This window comes from Eucalyptus grandis, chromosome 10 (genome assembly GCF_016545825.1).
Source record: "Eucalyptus grandis isolate ANBG69807.140 chromosome 10, ASM1654582v1, whole genome shotgun sequence".
Taxonomy (NCBI): domain Eukaryota; kingdom Viridiplantae; phylum Streptophyta; class Magnoliopsida; order Myrtales; family Myrtaceae; genus Eucalyptus; species Eucalyptus grandis.
Genome location: NC_052621.1, coordinates 25,224,886 through 25,239,723, shown reverse-complemented (window position 1 = coordinate 25,239,723; position 14,838 = coordinate 25,224,886). Strand labels below are relative to the sequence as shown.

Below are 14,838 nucleotides of genomic sequence, written 5' to 3'. Positions count from 1 at the left end.
GTCAGATTTCGACTTCCTTTTCCAGAACGCTTGCTTGGGCTTATGGATGTTAGCAGATCTTGAGTGGAATCCAAGCGGTTTAGGTGTTTTGTCTTGTTTATTGGCTCCGCTTCGGGTATCGACTTGATGTCGCTGTGGATTGTGACTTTGGCTTTATGGGTATGGGAGAACTTTTAGTTGCGCCTACCCGATCCTCCAAAAGGTTCCATGGGCGTCTCATTTTGTAGTGGAAATCTGCTATTATTAGAAATGGGGTTAAACAAACAGCAGTTGCGAAAGAAGCGAACCACCGATATGTGTCTTGTAGTTCTTGTAAATGAGAAATCTGCTATTACCTCTATCTCTCTGAATATGTTCACTGAGTTGTCTTATATCGAGCTCCCTTCAAGCCCTCCCTCATCTTAGGCATGCATCTCTGAAGTTCTTTTTGAAAACCTCCATACCTACGAGAGAGTGCATGGATAGTAAGGAAGAAAATGAGCTGCGAGTGGCAGCATTATGTAAAAGTCTTGGACATCTATGGTCCGAGGATGATGTGGTTGAAGTAAGTTCTAAGGTATCTCCACAAAAAAGGGATGAATGCAAACGTACTCTTTTGGGTAAATTATACTCTAAGCCCAATGTGAATTATCCAGCATTTATCTCTACAATGAAGAAAGCATGGAAAACTGAAGCTGTCACGTGTGTACAAAAAGAACCAGGGCTTTTTTTCTTTTGTCTTTCAATCGGAGGAGGAAAAAGAGAGAGTTATGAAGACTGCACCTTGGTCTTATGCCAGCAATTTGCTGGTCCTAAAACAGTGCGAGCCTGAAATTCCAGAACATTGTTATGATTTTTCCAGATCAGCATTTTGGGTGCGAATAGGAGGTATTCCCCCTGGTTGGAGGGTAGATACAGTGTTCCAAGATCTGGGAAGAAAACTAGGTCATGTTTTGGAAATCCAACTAGAATCAACAGGGAATTTTCAGCAAAAAGGAGGAAGAGTAAGAGTGGAAATCGATCTGAATAATCCACTTTGAAATCAGGGGCTATCTTGGATATCGGTAATAAATGGCTATGGGTGGAATTCAAATATGAGCGCTTACCTCATTATTGCTACTCCTGTGGAAGAATTGGTCACTATGCCTCAGACTGTGCAGAAATTCCTTATGAGCAATCACCATGGGCAGTCAACAAAATAGGCGCATATGGACCCTGGTTGAAAGCAGAAGCAAGCGAGCACAGCCCTTATTGGGAAGCTTTTTATGGCAAAATAGAAGAACTCATAGTGGAAGAGACTATACCTATCTCATCTTCCACAGCTAGTGGAAAGGAAATCATAGTTGGAGAGCAAGCCCCGATATGCGAACTGCAGACTGCAGCAAAAAAGAGACCAGAAAGTTTTAATGAACGAGCCAATGGAAGAAATTGCAGCAAGTAAGAAGGAAAACAAAGATCATGGCAAACAGATAATATGCCCTGAATCTCCCAAACAGACTTCCCTGAAAGTTGGAAAAAGCAGTAAAAAGAATATGAAGGTGCAGAAAGCAAAGAAGCAGAAGTGCGTCCTTGAGCCAATTCCTCTGCTCATAGATGATACGGACCTTCTAGAGACTCATGTTAAGGTGATTAAAGATGGAACAGAATGGGCTTTGGTGGCTAGCCCTAATAAGCCACCAACAACAACATGAAAATTATTAGTTGGAATTGTCAGGGGCTGGGCAACCCCCTGACAATCCAGGAACTACGAGCTTTAATCGCTCTTGAAAGGCCCAGTCTAGTTTTTCTTATGGAAACAAAAAACAAAGCAACGATGGTGGAAAGTGTGTGCAAAAAACTACAATTCCAGCATTTATTCCTAGAGAATCCGACAGGCATAGCAGGGGATTAGCTTTAATGTGGAATGAGGGAGTAAAATTGCAGGTGAAAGACAGGTTCCAAGCGGTTTATCAATGTGGAATGCACCGATCCGAAAAGGGTCTATCATGCAGATAACATTTGTTCATGCCTCTACAAACTTTGAAGAGAGGCTGACATTATGGCAAAAATTAAAGACTCTTAAACCTTGCAGTTCTGTTCCTTGGATATGCATGGGAGATTTTAATGAGATATTATATGTATGGGAGAAGGTGGGGAAGAGAGAAGCTGATAATAATAGAATAGCAGCCTTCAGAAATATGCTAAATGAGTTATCTTTAATGGAAATTGATAGTCATGGGTGTGCTTATACATGGGCAAATAACAGGGAAGGGGAGAATCTGGTTAAAAAACGACTAGATAGGGCTTTATATTCTTTGGAATGGAGAATCACCTTTCATGAAGCAGAAATCCAAGCTCTTCCAGCCATCGGCTCGAATCACAGCCCCCTTGTCCTTCGGCTATACCCTGGAAAAAAGAAAAGGAAAAGAGATTTCAGGATGGAGGCTTTCTGGACAGAACACGTAGAGTATCATGAATTTATTCATCAAACCTGGAGCCAAACAGCTTCTCAACAAGCCAATTTCTCAGAGAAACTAAAGGCGACTTCAACAGGATTGATAAAGTGGAGCAAAGAGAAGTTTGCCAATGCATATGGGAGGATAAAAAAGCTCACTCAGACTTTAACAGAGCTAACCAATCAACCAGATCAGTCTACAAGCAGGAAGGAGATTCAAAGCATTATACACCAGATAGACACACTGAGGAAACAGGAAGAGCAATTTTGGGGTATGAGGTCACGTATAAATTGGCTGCAATGGGGTGATAAAAATACCCGCTTCTTTCATGCAACAACTATACAGAGGAGGCAGAGAAACAACATAACAATGCTGCAAATGGAAGACAACAGTTGGTGTCGGGATTCTGTCGCACTCAAAAATCATATTCAATCATTTTACAAAAATTTATATAAAACAGAAGAGCCGAGAAACTACCAGCCTGTCCTTAACCAATGCCTATCCCCTGTCGATGAGAACATCAATGCAGATCTGGTGGCTAATCCCACGTTGGAGGAAGTACATGCAGCAGTCTTTCAATTAGGAGCTTTAAAAGCTCCTGGCCCTGACGGTTTCAACGGGCTTTTCTATCAAAAATCATGGGAAATGCTAAAGCCTGACCTGTTCCAGTTAGTGCAAAACTTTTTCAACACAGGTACTCTGGATCCTCTCATTAATCAAACGCATATTTCCTTGATTCCCAAAGTAAAAAATCCTGAGACAATTGGACAATTCAGACCCATCAGTTTATGCAATTTCAGTTATAAAATTATCTCAAAGATATTAGCAAACCGATTAAAGAAGTGGCTGCCAGATATTATAGAACCGGAGCAAAGTGCATTTGTTCAAGGCAGACAGATACAGGACAACATCTTTATAGTGCAGGAAGTGTTGCATCAGCTACGCATTATAAAGAGAAAGAAAAAATGTCAGGCATTATTAAAACTCGACATGCATAAAGCATATGACAGAATTGAATGGGATTTTGTACGGGATTGTATGCTGAAAATGGGTTTCTGTGCCAAGTGGGTGTCCCTTATCATGCAATGCAAATCAACAGTGACATTCAGTGTGAAGATTAATGGAGAACCCACCCCTTTTTTCAACCCCTCGAGAGGACTCAGGCAAGGCGACCCCCTTTCACCATATTTATTCATCTTAATCTCAAATGTATTAACATGGCTGATGAAAAAAGCAATTGCAGAAGGCAGCATCAAAGGCATACAGCTGAACAGGTTTTGTCCTAAGCTATCTCACTTACTTTTTGCCGACGATGTTATCTTTTTTCTGGATGGAACTTTAGTGGAATGTCAGAATTTGTCACTTACACTTAACCAGTACTGCTATGCATCCGGACAAGCTGTCAATTTAAACAAGTCAGGGGTATATTTTAGCAACAATTGTCCCTTACCATTAAGAAGAAACATGGCCCAAGCCCTGAGAGTTCCTGTTTTTGAAAAGACGGGCAAATATTTAGGAATACCTACGGAATGGGGACAATCAAAGAAAGAACTGTTCGCATGGATATTAGCCAGAGTAAATTCAAAGCTGGGGGGTTGGAAAGAAAAACTACTTACCAAAGCGGGGAAGGAGGTTTTGATCAAAAGTGTGGTGCAGGCCATACCAACTTATGCAATGTCCATCTTCAAGTTACCCGTGTCCATCTGTCGTGCAATAGAAAGATGCATAGCATCATTTTGGTGGCAAAAAGGAGATGCTCAGCGAGGGACGCATTGGAAAAATTGGGAAGTTTTGAAAACCTGAAAGGATGAAGGAGGGATGGGGTTTAAAGATTTGCTTATCTTTAATCGTGCAATGCTTGGTAAACAAGCTTGGAGATTATCCAATTCTCCAACTGCCCTGTGGAGAAAAGTACTGAAAGGCGTCTATTTCCCACATGGCGATCTCTGGACAGCACGTAAGGGCCAACGATCATCATGGGGCTGGCAAAGTTTGCTGCTTGGACGAGACACAATAGAAGTAAATATAAAATGGTCAGTGGGGGATGGAAAATCTATTAAAATAAGGGAAGACAAATGGTTAGCACAGGGAGTTATTGGGGGACAAGCAAATCACCAAGAACCTACTATGGTCTCAGGGTTGATTACAGCAAACCCTCAAGTTTGGGATCAGAAAAAAATTCAACAGCTCTTTGATGCAAACATCGCTAATGAGATCTTAGCAATCCTTTTGAGTCAAGACCCTAAACCAGACACATTAGTCTGGACAGGAAACAGAGCAGGGAAGTATTCAGTAACGAGTGGATACAACAGCGCTTACCCATCAACTATAAGCGCTAACCAAAACAGGGCGTCATGTTCTTTCAAGCCACCAAGATCCCTATGGACTCAGATCTGGAGTCTCTCAGCACCCCCGAAAATTAGAACCTTTCTCTGGAGTCTCTGTCAGAATGCTATACCCACCAGAGAAAATCTCTACAAAAGAACAATCACAACCGACCCGTTATGCCCACTGTGTTCCTCGAAAACCGAAACCACAGAGCATCTGTTTCTATTATGCAAATGGACTAAAAAAATATGGGAGGACCACCGATTACAGGGCGCAAATATCACACGACAAATAAAGCGCTTTGATCAGTGGTTGATGGAGGTATTTGACTCACGAAGGGACGTACCTGCACGGGAGTTCATCGGCTTGGTTCTATGGCGGATCCGGAAGGCTCGAACGATTGGATTTTCAGAGCACAGCCCCCAAAACCAGTGGATCTACTGGAGCTAGCACAAAACCAAAGCATCACTTTCAGCAGATGGACGATGAAACCGAAAGCAGAATCCCTAAATCGAAACTTACCGGTTCGCTGGAAGCCACCGAACAGATGGGAGATCAAGATGAACGTTGATGCGTCATGGGTTCTAGGTGCGTTTACTTGTTCTATCGCCGGAATTGTACGCGATGCAGCAGGGCAAGTCGTTGAGGGCTTCGCCGCCGAATCTAGGGCTTCTTCGGCACCACAAGCGGAGGCCGAGTCTGTCTTGCACGGGATTTTTACTTAAAAGAGATGCAGATGTGGCACGTGGAGAGAACTGAAAGTAAAGTAGTTCAATGGAAGTGCGAAAGTGACAGCTCCCCGATCGTGGACAGCGTGATGGGCCGGGCTGAGCCCCATGGAACTTAAAATAAATAGTCAAACGGTGCAGAGAAGAACTATCCATATGCAAAAACATTACGGTGGAATATTGTCCTCGCGACGCAAATAGAGTAGCCGATTGGTTGGCACGGAATCACAGAGTCAAGAAGCTTCCTCTAAATTGGTTGGAGAACCCCCCTTTACCTCTACGGGAAATCTTATGTTCCGAATATTATCCATCGTTGTCTTGTAAGACTCCTTAATCGAATGCATATTATATTTTCGATCAAAAAAAAAATTGTGATTTTCATATTTTAATTGAATGGTTATATTACATTTTAGGACCACAATAAATAGAAAAACATTGCATGGACACTTAGGTGCGTTTGGTAATGTTTCTGTTCAATTTTTTTTTTTGGTAAAGATTGTTCAAAAATTGTTTCAGAGAATAGAAATATAAAAAATTATTTCTAATCGGGGAACAATTTTGAACAAAAGAAGGTGTCCGTAAACTTGTTCCTAGAATAGAAAAAGAACAAAAACATGTTTGGTAAACTTGTATAATTTCAGTGGCCACCCTTCCAACATGAAAGGGGGAGGTGAGGGGTTCAAATTCCCACATTCTCATGAGGGATGGGGTGGGGACGCGTAAGTTTTAGGAGTGGGTTTCGACTCCCACGCCCTGCAAGAGGCAGGGCAAAAGTCTGAGAGTGAGTGTAGAGTAGAAATAGAGTAGGATTGACAAAAAAAAAAAAAAAAACTTGTATAATTTTTTTTGTTTCTTTATATTTTTTAATATTTTTATTTTATTTTTCCTTTTTTATTTTTTATTTTTCTTCCTTTTGGCTGGTCGCGACCTCGGCCATGGCTGGCGAACGGCCGATGAGGGCCGGCAGCCTCGCCCGGCCATGGCGTGGCTTGTTGACCTTGGCAAGGCCAAGGCTCGTTGTGGCTGGGCGAGCTCGGCCTCGCCGAGGGTTGACGATGCTCCAGCAAGGTCGCCGGCCATGGCCGAGGCCGACGACCGGCCAAAGAAAAAAGAAGAAGAAAATAAAGAGAATTCAAAAATAAGAGAGAGAAAAATCGTTTCTCGGAAATGTTCCGAGAACAAGAAATAAGTTTTTTTTTTTGTTTTGTTTCTGTTCCAAATTTGTTCCTAGGAATAAAAAAAAATATTTAAAACAAAAATGTAAACAAATACGTTTCTTTTTTTGTTCCTCGGAACAAAAAATAGAAATTGTGTTCATGAACACAAAAAAAGAACACAAACAAACAAGGCCTTATAGAACATAAACTTAAGAGTCATGATTGAATAAGAAAACTGCATGTGATACTTAGTTAACAAATTATCAAAGTTTACATATTGGAATAGTACTAGTTAGATAACTAGTATAATCAAGTTTTAGACTCTAGATTTCTGGTTATGTAGAAAGTGATGTATATTCTAATACTTCACTTGGTTTCAAGTCGATCCCACTTTCTAATATAAAATTCTCATTCGATTAATCAAAATTGAACATCCCAATATCGTGTGAGGTAAAGATTTGAGAGAACTCTCACCGAATAGGGATCGTTGATCCTAACTTATCATTACCTCTAAACGTGTCCTTTTCATCGATGGAAAAAGGTGTCGCGACAATTACACAAATCTTTCTTGTCTAGGGAGCTCTACAATTGCGTCTAAATGAGAGCTCTTCTAATAGCTAACACCTCATTCTCTCATTTCACTCTTATTTGCCTACACACACACACACATACATACATACATATATTCATACATATATATATATATATATATATATATATATTTATATTTATATATTATGGGTTTCTTGTGTATCTTAGCTAATAAAAAAACTTTGAAAAAGTCCAATATAAATATGTATTTAATTTACATATTGGATATTTAATTTTTAGATTATGTATAGGGGTGTGCAAAAGAACCAAGAACTACTTGAAAGTAACAGTGTTGTTACACAAGCAAAGTCCATTTTCTATACATTTGATTTGCAAATTTTGGCAATGGTTTCTCATATGGTTAAAGTCATTTCTCACTTTCATCCAAAACCATAGAAAGCCGTCTTCGTCTTTTCCATGGCATCTCTTCCTTCGCATTCCGACCCGAAAACAGCAATCGTGGGCTACCCTGCTTCACACCCTCTGCCGAAGGGACATCGGCCGAGTGTCACGCATCTGACTTTGCTCACTATGCCCCCCTGCCTGAGTCTCACGCCCCCCTTCCATCGTACAACCACAATGCAAAATGTCCGACAAATTGATGCTGGGCGCATTCGACACATGTATTCTTTGATGGACGTTGATTGTCATGTTAATCTATTTCAGAGTGTTACCGGTTTTCTCCATTTTCCTTTACCTCCTCATTTGGCCTAATTACCCGATATTAAAAGTCGTAAGGCTAACTATGTTCAATCTCACAATCATTGCATCCGTCAACGTCCATCAAATGTATAGAAAACCGGTAACACTGTGAGAATATCCATCATGTTAAGTACATGCCAGTAATTAGTGAGGTTTATACGACGTGAAGGTCTTTTTTTTTTTCACTCTCTTCATGTGTAGGAAACAAGGGTCTTTTTACGATGGAGTTAGTGATCGAATAGGCCTTTGGTTTTTTCTGACAAACTCTATGGAAATGGAATAAAAATACCAAATTGTTACTTTTTGCAAGATGAATTGCGGATCGACTTTTAAATGTCTTTGCAATTTGCACAATTAAGATAAAAATTGTTCATCCACACTCAACAAGACCATATCCAATGTGGGAAAGGGCATTGGACTTCCAAATTCACCTCTCTTTCTCCTCTTCATCACTGCTGGACGTGGATGGTGAGATAGGCTCGGTGGACCAAACATCCAGTTGACCTTGATAGGCTTGTACTTGGCTAAGCCAACGAGGTGAGGGATGTTGAGCTTTGGCCTTGGACCCCCTCATCTTAAAAGCAGCCCGATTATAGGCCAATGCTGCATCCTCAGGCGTCTAGTAAGTCCCAAGCCAAATCCTAACCCCGTTCTTCTTGCGGTCCCTTATCTCCATCGCGTAACTTCCCCATGATCGTCTCATCACTCCCTTGTAACGGGTTCTCTCAACTAGTGCTTGTACCTCATGCTCCACCATCTGTGGTTTCTTCTCTGTTGCTAGACCAATGCTGTTATAATGAATGATCATCACTTTGAAATCAAGTTCTTGGTTTGAAGCCCGACCAATGCTGTTATAGTCAATGGTCGTCACTTCCAAAACAAGTTCTTGATTTCAAGCCAAAGGCATTGTCCACCTGGAATTAAGCACATTGCACAAAGCTCCGTACACCATCATGTCCTCTGAGTCGTCAACTTTTAGGGGTAATTCGTTCCAACTATCCATTAATAATAGATTGTCGAAGCTCAAACTCCTTGTGTGTACGCGTCTGTAGGAGTTGCTGCAAAAGATGTTGCATTGACACTATCATCATCATCATCTTCAAGAAGATACTCACAAATGGATTTCAAAACATCAGATTGATTAATCCCTCTTGAAGCATTCTCGTTTTGGCTAAAATTTGTAGCTTTGTGGTCACTGATTTTGGAAGATTGAAGGGATGTTTTGGTTTTGGAAAAGTGAAGAGTTGAAAAGACCAGCAAAGTGGGAGCTATAGGTAGGTTGAGCTCGACTGCTTGGCTAGTGGTGATTTCAACATAAATGATTAATTCTTAGCTCCCATTTATATTAGATCAAGTTTCTGGAAATGGGCATGTTTGAAATGTTCAATAAGACTTTTTTAATCGCGAAAGACATGAATTAGTATTTTTTATTATCCATTTTAAATTAAAAAACCAAAGCATGGGGCGCGCTCCTTTTTATTTTATTGGGGAAGGACAATAATGTGCGCATGCTTTTGTATATAAAGTAACATTTTTAGATCTGATGTATCGTGCCGTACAGGTCCAATTACATGCGCATTTGATAAAAAGAAAACTGTAGAGCCGTATTAGTCTGTCTTCACATGTACAGATTTTTTTATTTATTTTTAAGTGCTATTAAGTTTCAGTAAGGGTTAGTGGCTGTCCAAAGGTTATTGAAAAATATAAGGATAAGTGTACCAAAAATTTTAAAAATTATCAAAAATATGGTTGAGTTATTAAACATTCGAAATGTGCAAATTCAATTTTAAAACTTACATTTTTTTTTTTTTTCACAATCCAGAACCACCGTACAACCTGCAGTCGGCGACGTAAACCCGTGGAAGTATTAGCGCAGGGTTCTACCACCCATGGCACCCCACTTAAGTTGCGCAACGTGACGAGTAGGGGAATCGAACCCTGGCCTTTCGTGTGGCAAGTGTGTACTCTAACTAACTCGCCCACTACGGGGTGGGTAAACTTACAGTTTTTTTTTCTTTTTCAGTTTTAAAAACTTACAGTTGATACGAGTAAATCTCTATTTTTTTTGTAAAAAAAATCTCTATTAACCCATCCAATTTAATCAAGGGAAAATATTAATAGGATTTTTATTACTTTTTCTCTCGAATGTTTGTTAATTTTAACTTGAATGAGGATTAATGTCTAAAATGACATCATTTTGGCTTAAACCACAGCCGGGTTTGGAACTTCTCCAATAAAAAAAGGGTAATTGTCGATTAATCTATAGCAAAGAACCTTTTCCTACTCTTTTCCTGTGTACAAACCCTAATGGAATGGGATAAAAACACTAAACTGTAGTTTCCACAATCAAAACAAAAATTGTTCATCCACACACAACAAGCCCACATCAAGAATGTGAAAGGGGATTGGACTTTGAAAATCCACCTTAGCATCTACATTAACCTCTCTCTTTCTCATCTTCGTCCCTGTCAGAAAGCTTTCACCACTAGACGTGGACGGCGAGCTAGGCTCGGCAGACCGACGTTTCAGGCTGACCCTGATGGGCTCGTAGTCAGTGGAGCCGATGAGGTGTGGGAAGTTGAGCTTGGCCTTGCACCCCCTCATCTTAAAAGCTGCCTGGTCATAGGCCAATGCCGCGTCCTCGGGCGTCTCATAAGTGCCAAGCCAAATCCTTGCTCCGTTTTTCTTGGGGTCCCTCATTTCTGCTGCGTATTCTCCCCACGGCCGCCTCCTCACTCCTCTATAATGCGTCTTCTTGACCGGCACTTGTACCTCACGCTCCACTGTCTCTTGTTTCTCCTCTGTCGCCAGACCTACGCTGTTATAATCAATGGTCGTCACTTCGAAATCCAGTTCTTGGCTCGAAGCCAGAGGCACTGTCCACCCGGAATTGAGCGCATCGCGTAAAGCGCTGTACACCACCATGTCCTCCGAGTCATCGACTTTTAGGGGCAGCTCGCTCCAACTCTCCAACAGTAAAAGATTGCTGAAGCTTGAACACCTCCTGCAAATGTTTGCTGGAGTTTGTGTAGAAAATGCTGCGTTGACGGCATCATCATCATCATCTTCTTCAAGAAGATGCTGACAGATGGATTTCAAAGAATCGCATGGATCGGTCTCAAAGGGACCGAAGATTTCCTGAAGCATTTTCGCTTTGGGCTAGAATTTGCAGCTTTGAGATCACTGAATGTGGAAGATTGAAGGGATGATTTGGTTTCTGAAGCAGTGAAATTGAAAAGACCATGAGAGAGAGAGAGCTTTATATAGGTTGAGCTATATTTTGGATGGAGCTTCTGGGAAAGTGCCATGTAGTCATCGATGACATATGACTCATGACTCATGAGATTCTCAACGCGTGTTTCAAATGCTCACTTAGACTTCTTTATTCAGGAGAGACACAACGTGATATACTTTATTCTTATCCTTTCTGAATTGAAAAGCCAAAGCAAGGGGCACGTTCCTCCTTTTTTTTTAGGGGGACAAGGATAGTGGCTCTTTAGATCTGAAGGGTTGCTTCATGGATCGAATGACTGACGCTTGAGAAGAAAGAAAACTTTGGTGGCACGGAAACGTACTGGATGTGGCGGCAAAACGAAAGAAGAAAACAAGAAGCGCTGATCATGGAAAAATTACAGACAAAGTATAGGAGATGACTCGAGTGCTTTGAGCACCGTAGTAGTGACATGATATTTTAAAAAACGTCATTTTACTTTATTTGTCTCATATAATCCGGTTATCGAAAAATGTTTCTCCATTTTTTTTTCTTTTTGATATCTTTTGAAAGTAAAAAGATGGACCGGAAATTTTTTTTTCATTTCTGAATCTACAAAAAATATAACAAGACGTAAATTACCATATAGGATTTATGCATCTTAAGGATTGAAATTCTCAATAGTTAAAATCCCAACTTGACCTCCCCACCGACATGATTATCGTCATTGTCCGGAGCACGAACGGGCCCTAGAACCTAGCTTAGAACTTTGCTGGGCGGACCTAGCACTCTAGTGCTCGAACCAAGACTTCGAGGTCACAATCGAGATCCGTCGAGTCTAACTTGGGATCTTTGGGGTAAGACTCGGACTCCAAACCTTGTGCTTAGGATTCAGATCTCGCCCGGCCAAGCTCGATTGACTGTTGAACTGACAAGAGGAGGTCCCAAACACGTCGGTGGCAACAATCGGTGGTGAAAGACTTTGAAAATCAAGTTGAGTATTTCACGATTTTCAGCCATTTGATCCGCAATGGCTAAGATGTGATCACAGGTCGCGAATGGTGAACGAATTAGCAACCGTAACCTGTGAGACTTCGTCAATAGTGAAGAACAGGTGCTTCTCCAGAGTAGCAGTCCGATGATGGCTGAGTCACCTTGGGCACGAAGATGAATCAAAACGAGAAAGAACTCTTTAGATGTCAATCTTCTGAAAGAAATTTTGGTGATGTCACTCAAAAATACTCTCTGGAATGTCTCAATGGGTCTCTCTCCGTTGTGTGAGCGACGACCGATGATAAGGTTGTGGCTGTCGGAGGTGGTGGCCGGGGGTGATCGGCAAAGGAGAGGGAACCAGAGAGAGGATTTTTGCTCAATTCTTATGTTTTTGTGCATAGAAAATCATATCCTCAAGCACGCAGATGTCGACTGTGCGAATTGGACCAAAATTGAATTGACCTTTTGTTATTTGTTATTCGTTATTCGTTACATATCTTTATTTATTTATTGTTCATTATTCTTTTTTGATTTCTTTTTAGCACTATTTACTTTTTCTTTTTTAACTTTTTACAATAATTTATTGCTTAATTTGTCGAGTAAAATTTAAGAGTCAATAAAGCCATAACTGCTCCTTTGCTCGTCATGTGCACGTAGCCTAAATTCAACCAAGTATGATTAGTTTAGTGACTTGTCATGCTTACACATCTATCACTTTTTAGATTTAAATTTAAATCTGAAAATAAATAAAGAAAATCATCTTTAAGTGTATCTGATCAATAATATATATTTTTTGGTGAAGATTTGATCAATAATATTGATAAAGATCAGGATAAAAAATTTTGAAATAAATTTCTATAATCCTCCCAAAACACTTATATCTTTGAATTCATCTCATTGATTTAAATTTGTAAAAATCATATAAAAATAAGGAGAAAAAAAAAAAAACAGAAAACACCTCAGACTATGCCCAATGTAGTACATCTACCCCAAACTTATTTTGTAACATCAAAAACTCCAAACTTGTGCCCTTAGGACATATTTGATTTTTCACCCAAAAAGACGTCGTGAAGCCACATGAGTGCAATGTCAACGCGGATTTTAGTGGTGTTTACTTGCGAAATCTTGATGAGGGGTAAATGTATCCCATAGGTATAAGTTTAGGATTTATTGTACCACACAAAAAAAAAATTACGGTAAATATGTTATGATGAGTATAATTTGGGTTTTTATTCTCTAAAAATAAAGTAACTTTAAATATATAGGTTTATGTATGTAGTTCGTGATGAAGTCAAAACAAGAAATATATACTAATACTTGAATGATACTCAGATTTTGAAATATAACTTCCGGTTAATAATGTGATCAATGCATTATTTTTCAATTCAACTCAAAATTAGATTAAGTTAATTTCAAGGATAACTTAATTTATTCCTTGAATAAGCTTCACTTAATATTCACTAAATTTTAGACACTACATTAAAAGACTGAAAACTTTAATTCGAAACGCACATGCTTATCCTTCACTTAGTTTTATTTCCTAATTTTGAATTAGCTTTTGTACTTTTCAACCCAAAAAAAAAAAAAAAAATTAGCTTTTATACTTTAAAGAAAATTTATTTAGCAAACAACCAAAGTGAAACTAAGGTTTCTAAAAAAAACCACGTATTTTTGAATTGGGGATATTTTTAAGATAAAAATAATGTTAAGTTGATGAGTTTTGGTTCATTAGTTTATTTTTCGACGATTAGTCAATTACACAAATTGAACCGACGCTTATTAAGTCAACTATGAAATGTATTTGATACTTACTAAAGTACAAGGTCTTGGATAAAAAATAAAAATAAAAACCTGAATCAGCCTCAAAGTTTCGAGTTCAAAGATTAAAGACTCCTCCCTCATCTCAAGTGTTTCCTAGTCCTGTAACTTACACCAAAATTGCACAATGTTAGCCTCAACACTATTACACAATAAGTTATCATTGGCACATAAATTTGTGTCGATCAGTTAAACATTCATAAAAAAATAAAATAAATAAATAAAAGAAGTAAGAAGAAGAAGAAATAGAGTTGTTAAGTCAGTCCGATTTGTCTTCAGCCGGCGACGGTTAGCGCTGCCATATCCGAGATTTTCTCTTCTTTGGCCCATTCAAACCCACGAAATCTCAACAGAGAAATCCATCTTATCAAAGTTCAAATGACCAGAGTCCTTGAAGCCCCCTCAAAAACGGAAGAGCTCTCTCTCTCTCTCTCTCTCTCTCTCTCTGTGTGGCTAACTCTCGCTTCCTCTCGCTCTCTCGCTGGCGTCCGAAGAAGATGAAGATGCGAGCAAAAGAGCAGGTGAGATCCAAGTACTCCTCATCTCGGTTCAATCTTTGATCTGAAACAGTATAAAAAAATAACGTCATGGTAATGTTCGCAGGAAATCTGATTGATATTGAATCTTTTGTTCATGGTTTGACCTGAAATCCGTGTTGATGCGATGGTGTCAGATCCAAACATTACTATAACGTTCCATCCAGAACCCTCGCTCGATATTGATTACGTCTGAGGAGATGTCGCAGAGAAATATAAGCGAGATGACGCCTATTTTTAGTTCGATCCGAAGACAGCCCGATGTTGTTTTGTATGTCATCGGTTGCTTCATGAATCATCATATACGATTTTCTGAGATTTTATCTGTTAACTGCAACTGACATATTCTTTTCTTTTATT

The 14,838-nt window shown here is 39.6% G+C and overlaps 1 protein-coding gene and 1 long non-coding RNA gene across 7 annotated transcripts; both read right to left on the bottom strand.

Moving 5' to 3' along the window:
• Window positions 1-106: 106 nt before the first annotated feature.
• Window positions 107-5,148, bottom strand: LOC108958393. 6 transcript variants are annotated; one of them, XR_005546900.1, is made up of 12 exons: window positions 5,089-5,148; window positions 4,734-4,888; window positions 4,031-4,409; window positions 3,865-3,900; window positions 2,450-3,168; window positions 2,291-2,364; window positions 1,284-1,355; window positions 1,086-1,194; window positions 763-908; window positions 592-644; window positions 336-443; window positions 107-234 (listed from the first exon to the last, which is right to left on the bottom strand). It is a non-coding gene; the product is annotated as an uncharacterized LOC108958393 (long non-coding RNA). The 6 variants fall into 6 exon arrangements; XR_005546901.1 differs by having other exon boundaries at window positions 2,291-2,786; window positions 2,892-3,168; XR_005546902.1 differs by having other exon boundaries at window positions 2,892-3,168.
• A 5,118-nt stretch (window positions 5,149-10,266) lies between these two features.
• LOC120288780 (ethylene-responsive transcription factor 13-like) lies at window positions 10,267-11,067 on the bottom strand. The gene has a single exon (XM_039302933.1). It carries the CDS (start codon window positions 11,065-11,067, stop codon window positions 10,267-10,269), a length of 801 nt encoding a protein of 266 aa, XP_039158867.1.
• Window positions 11,068-14,838: the final 3,771 nt, after the last annotated feature.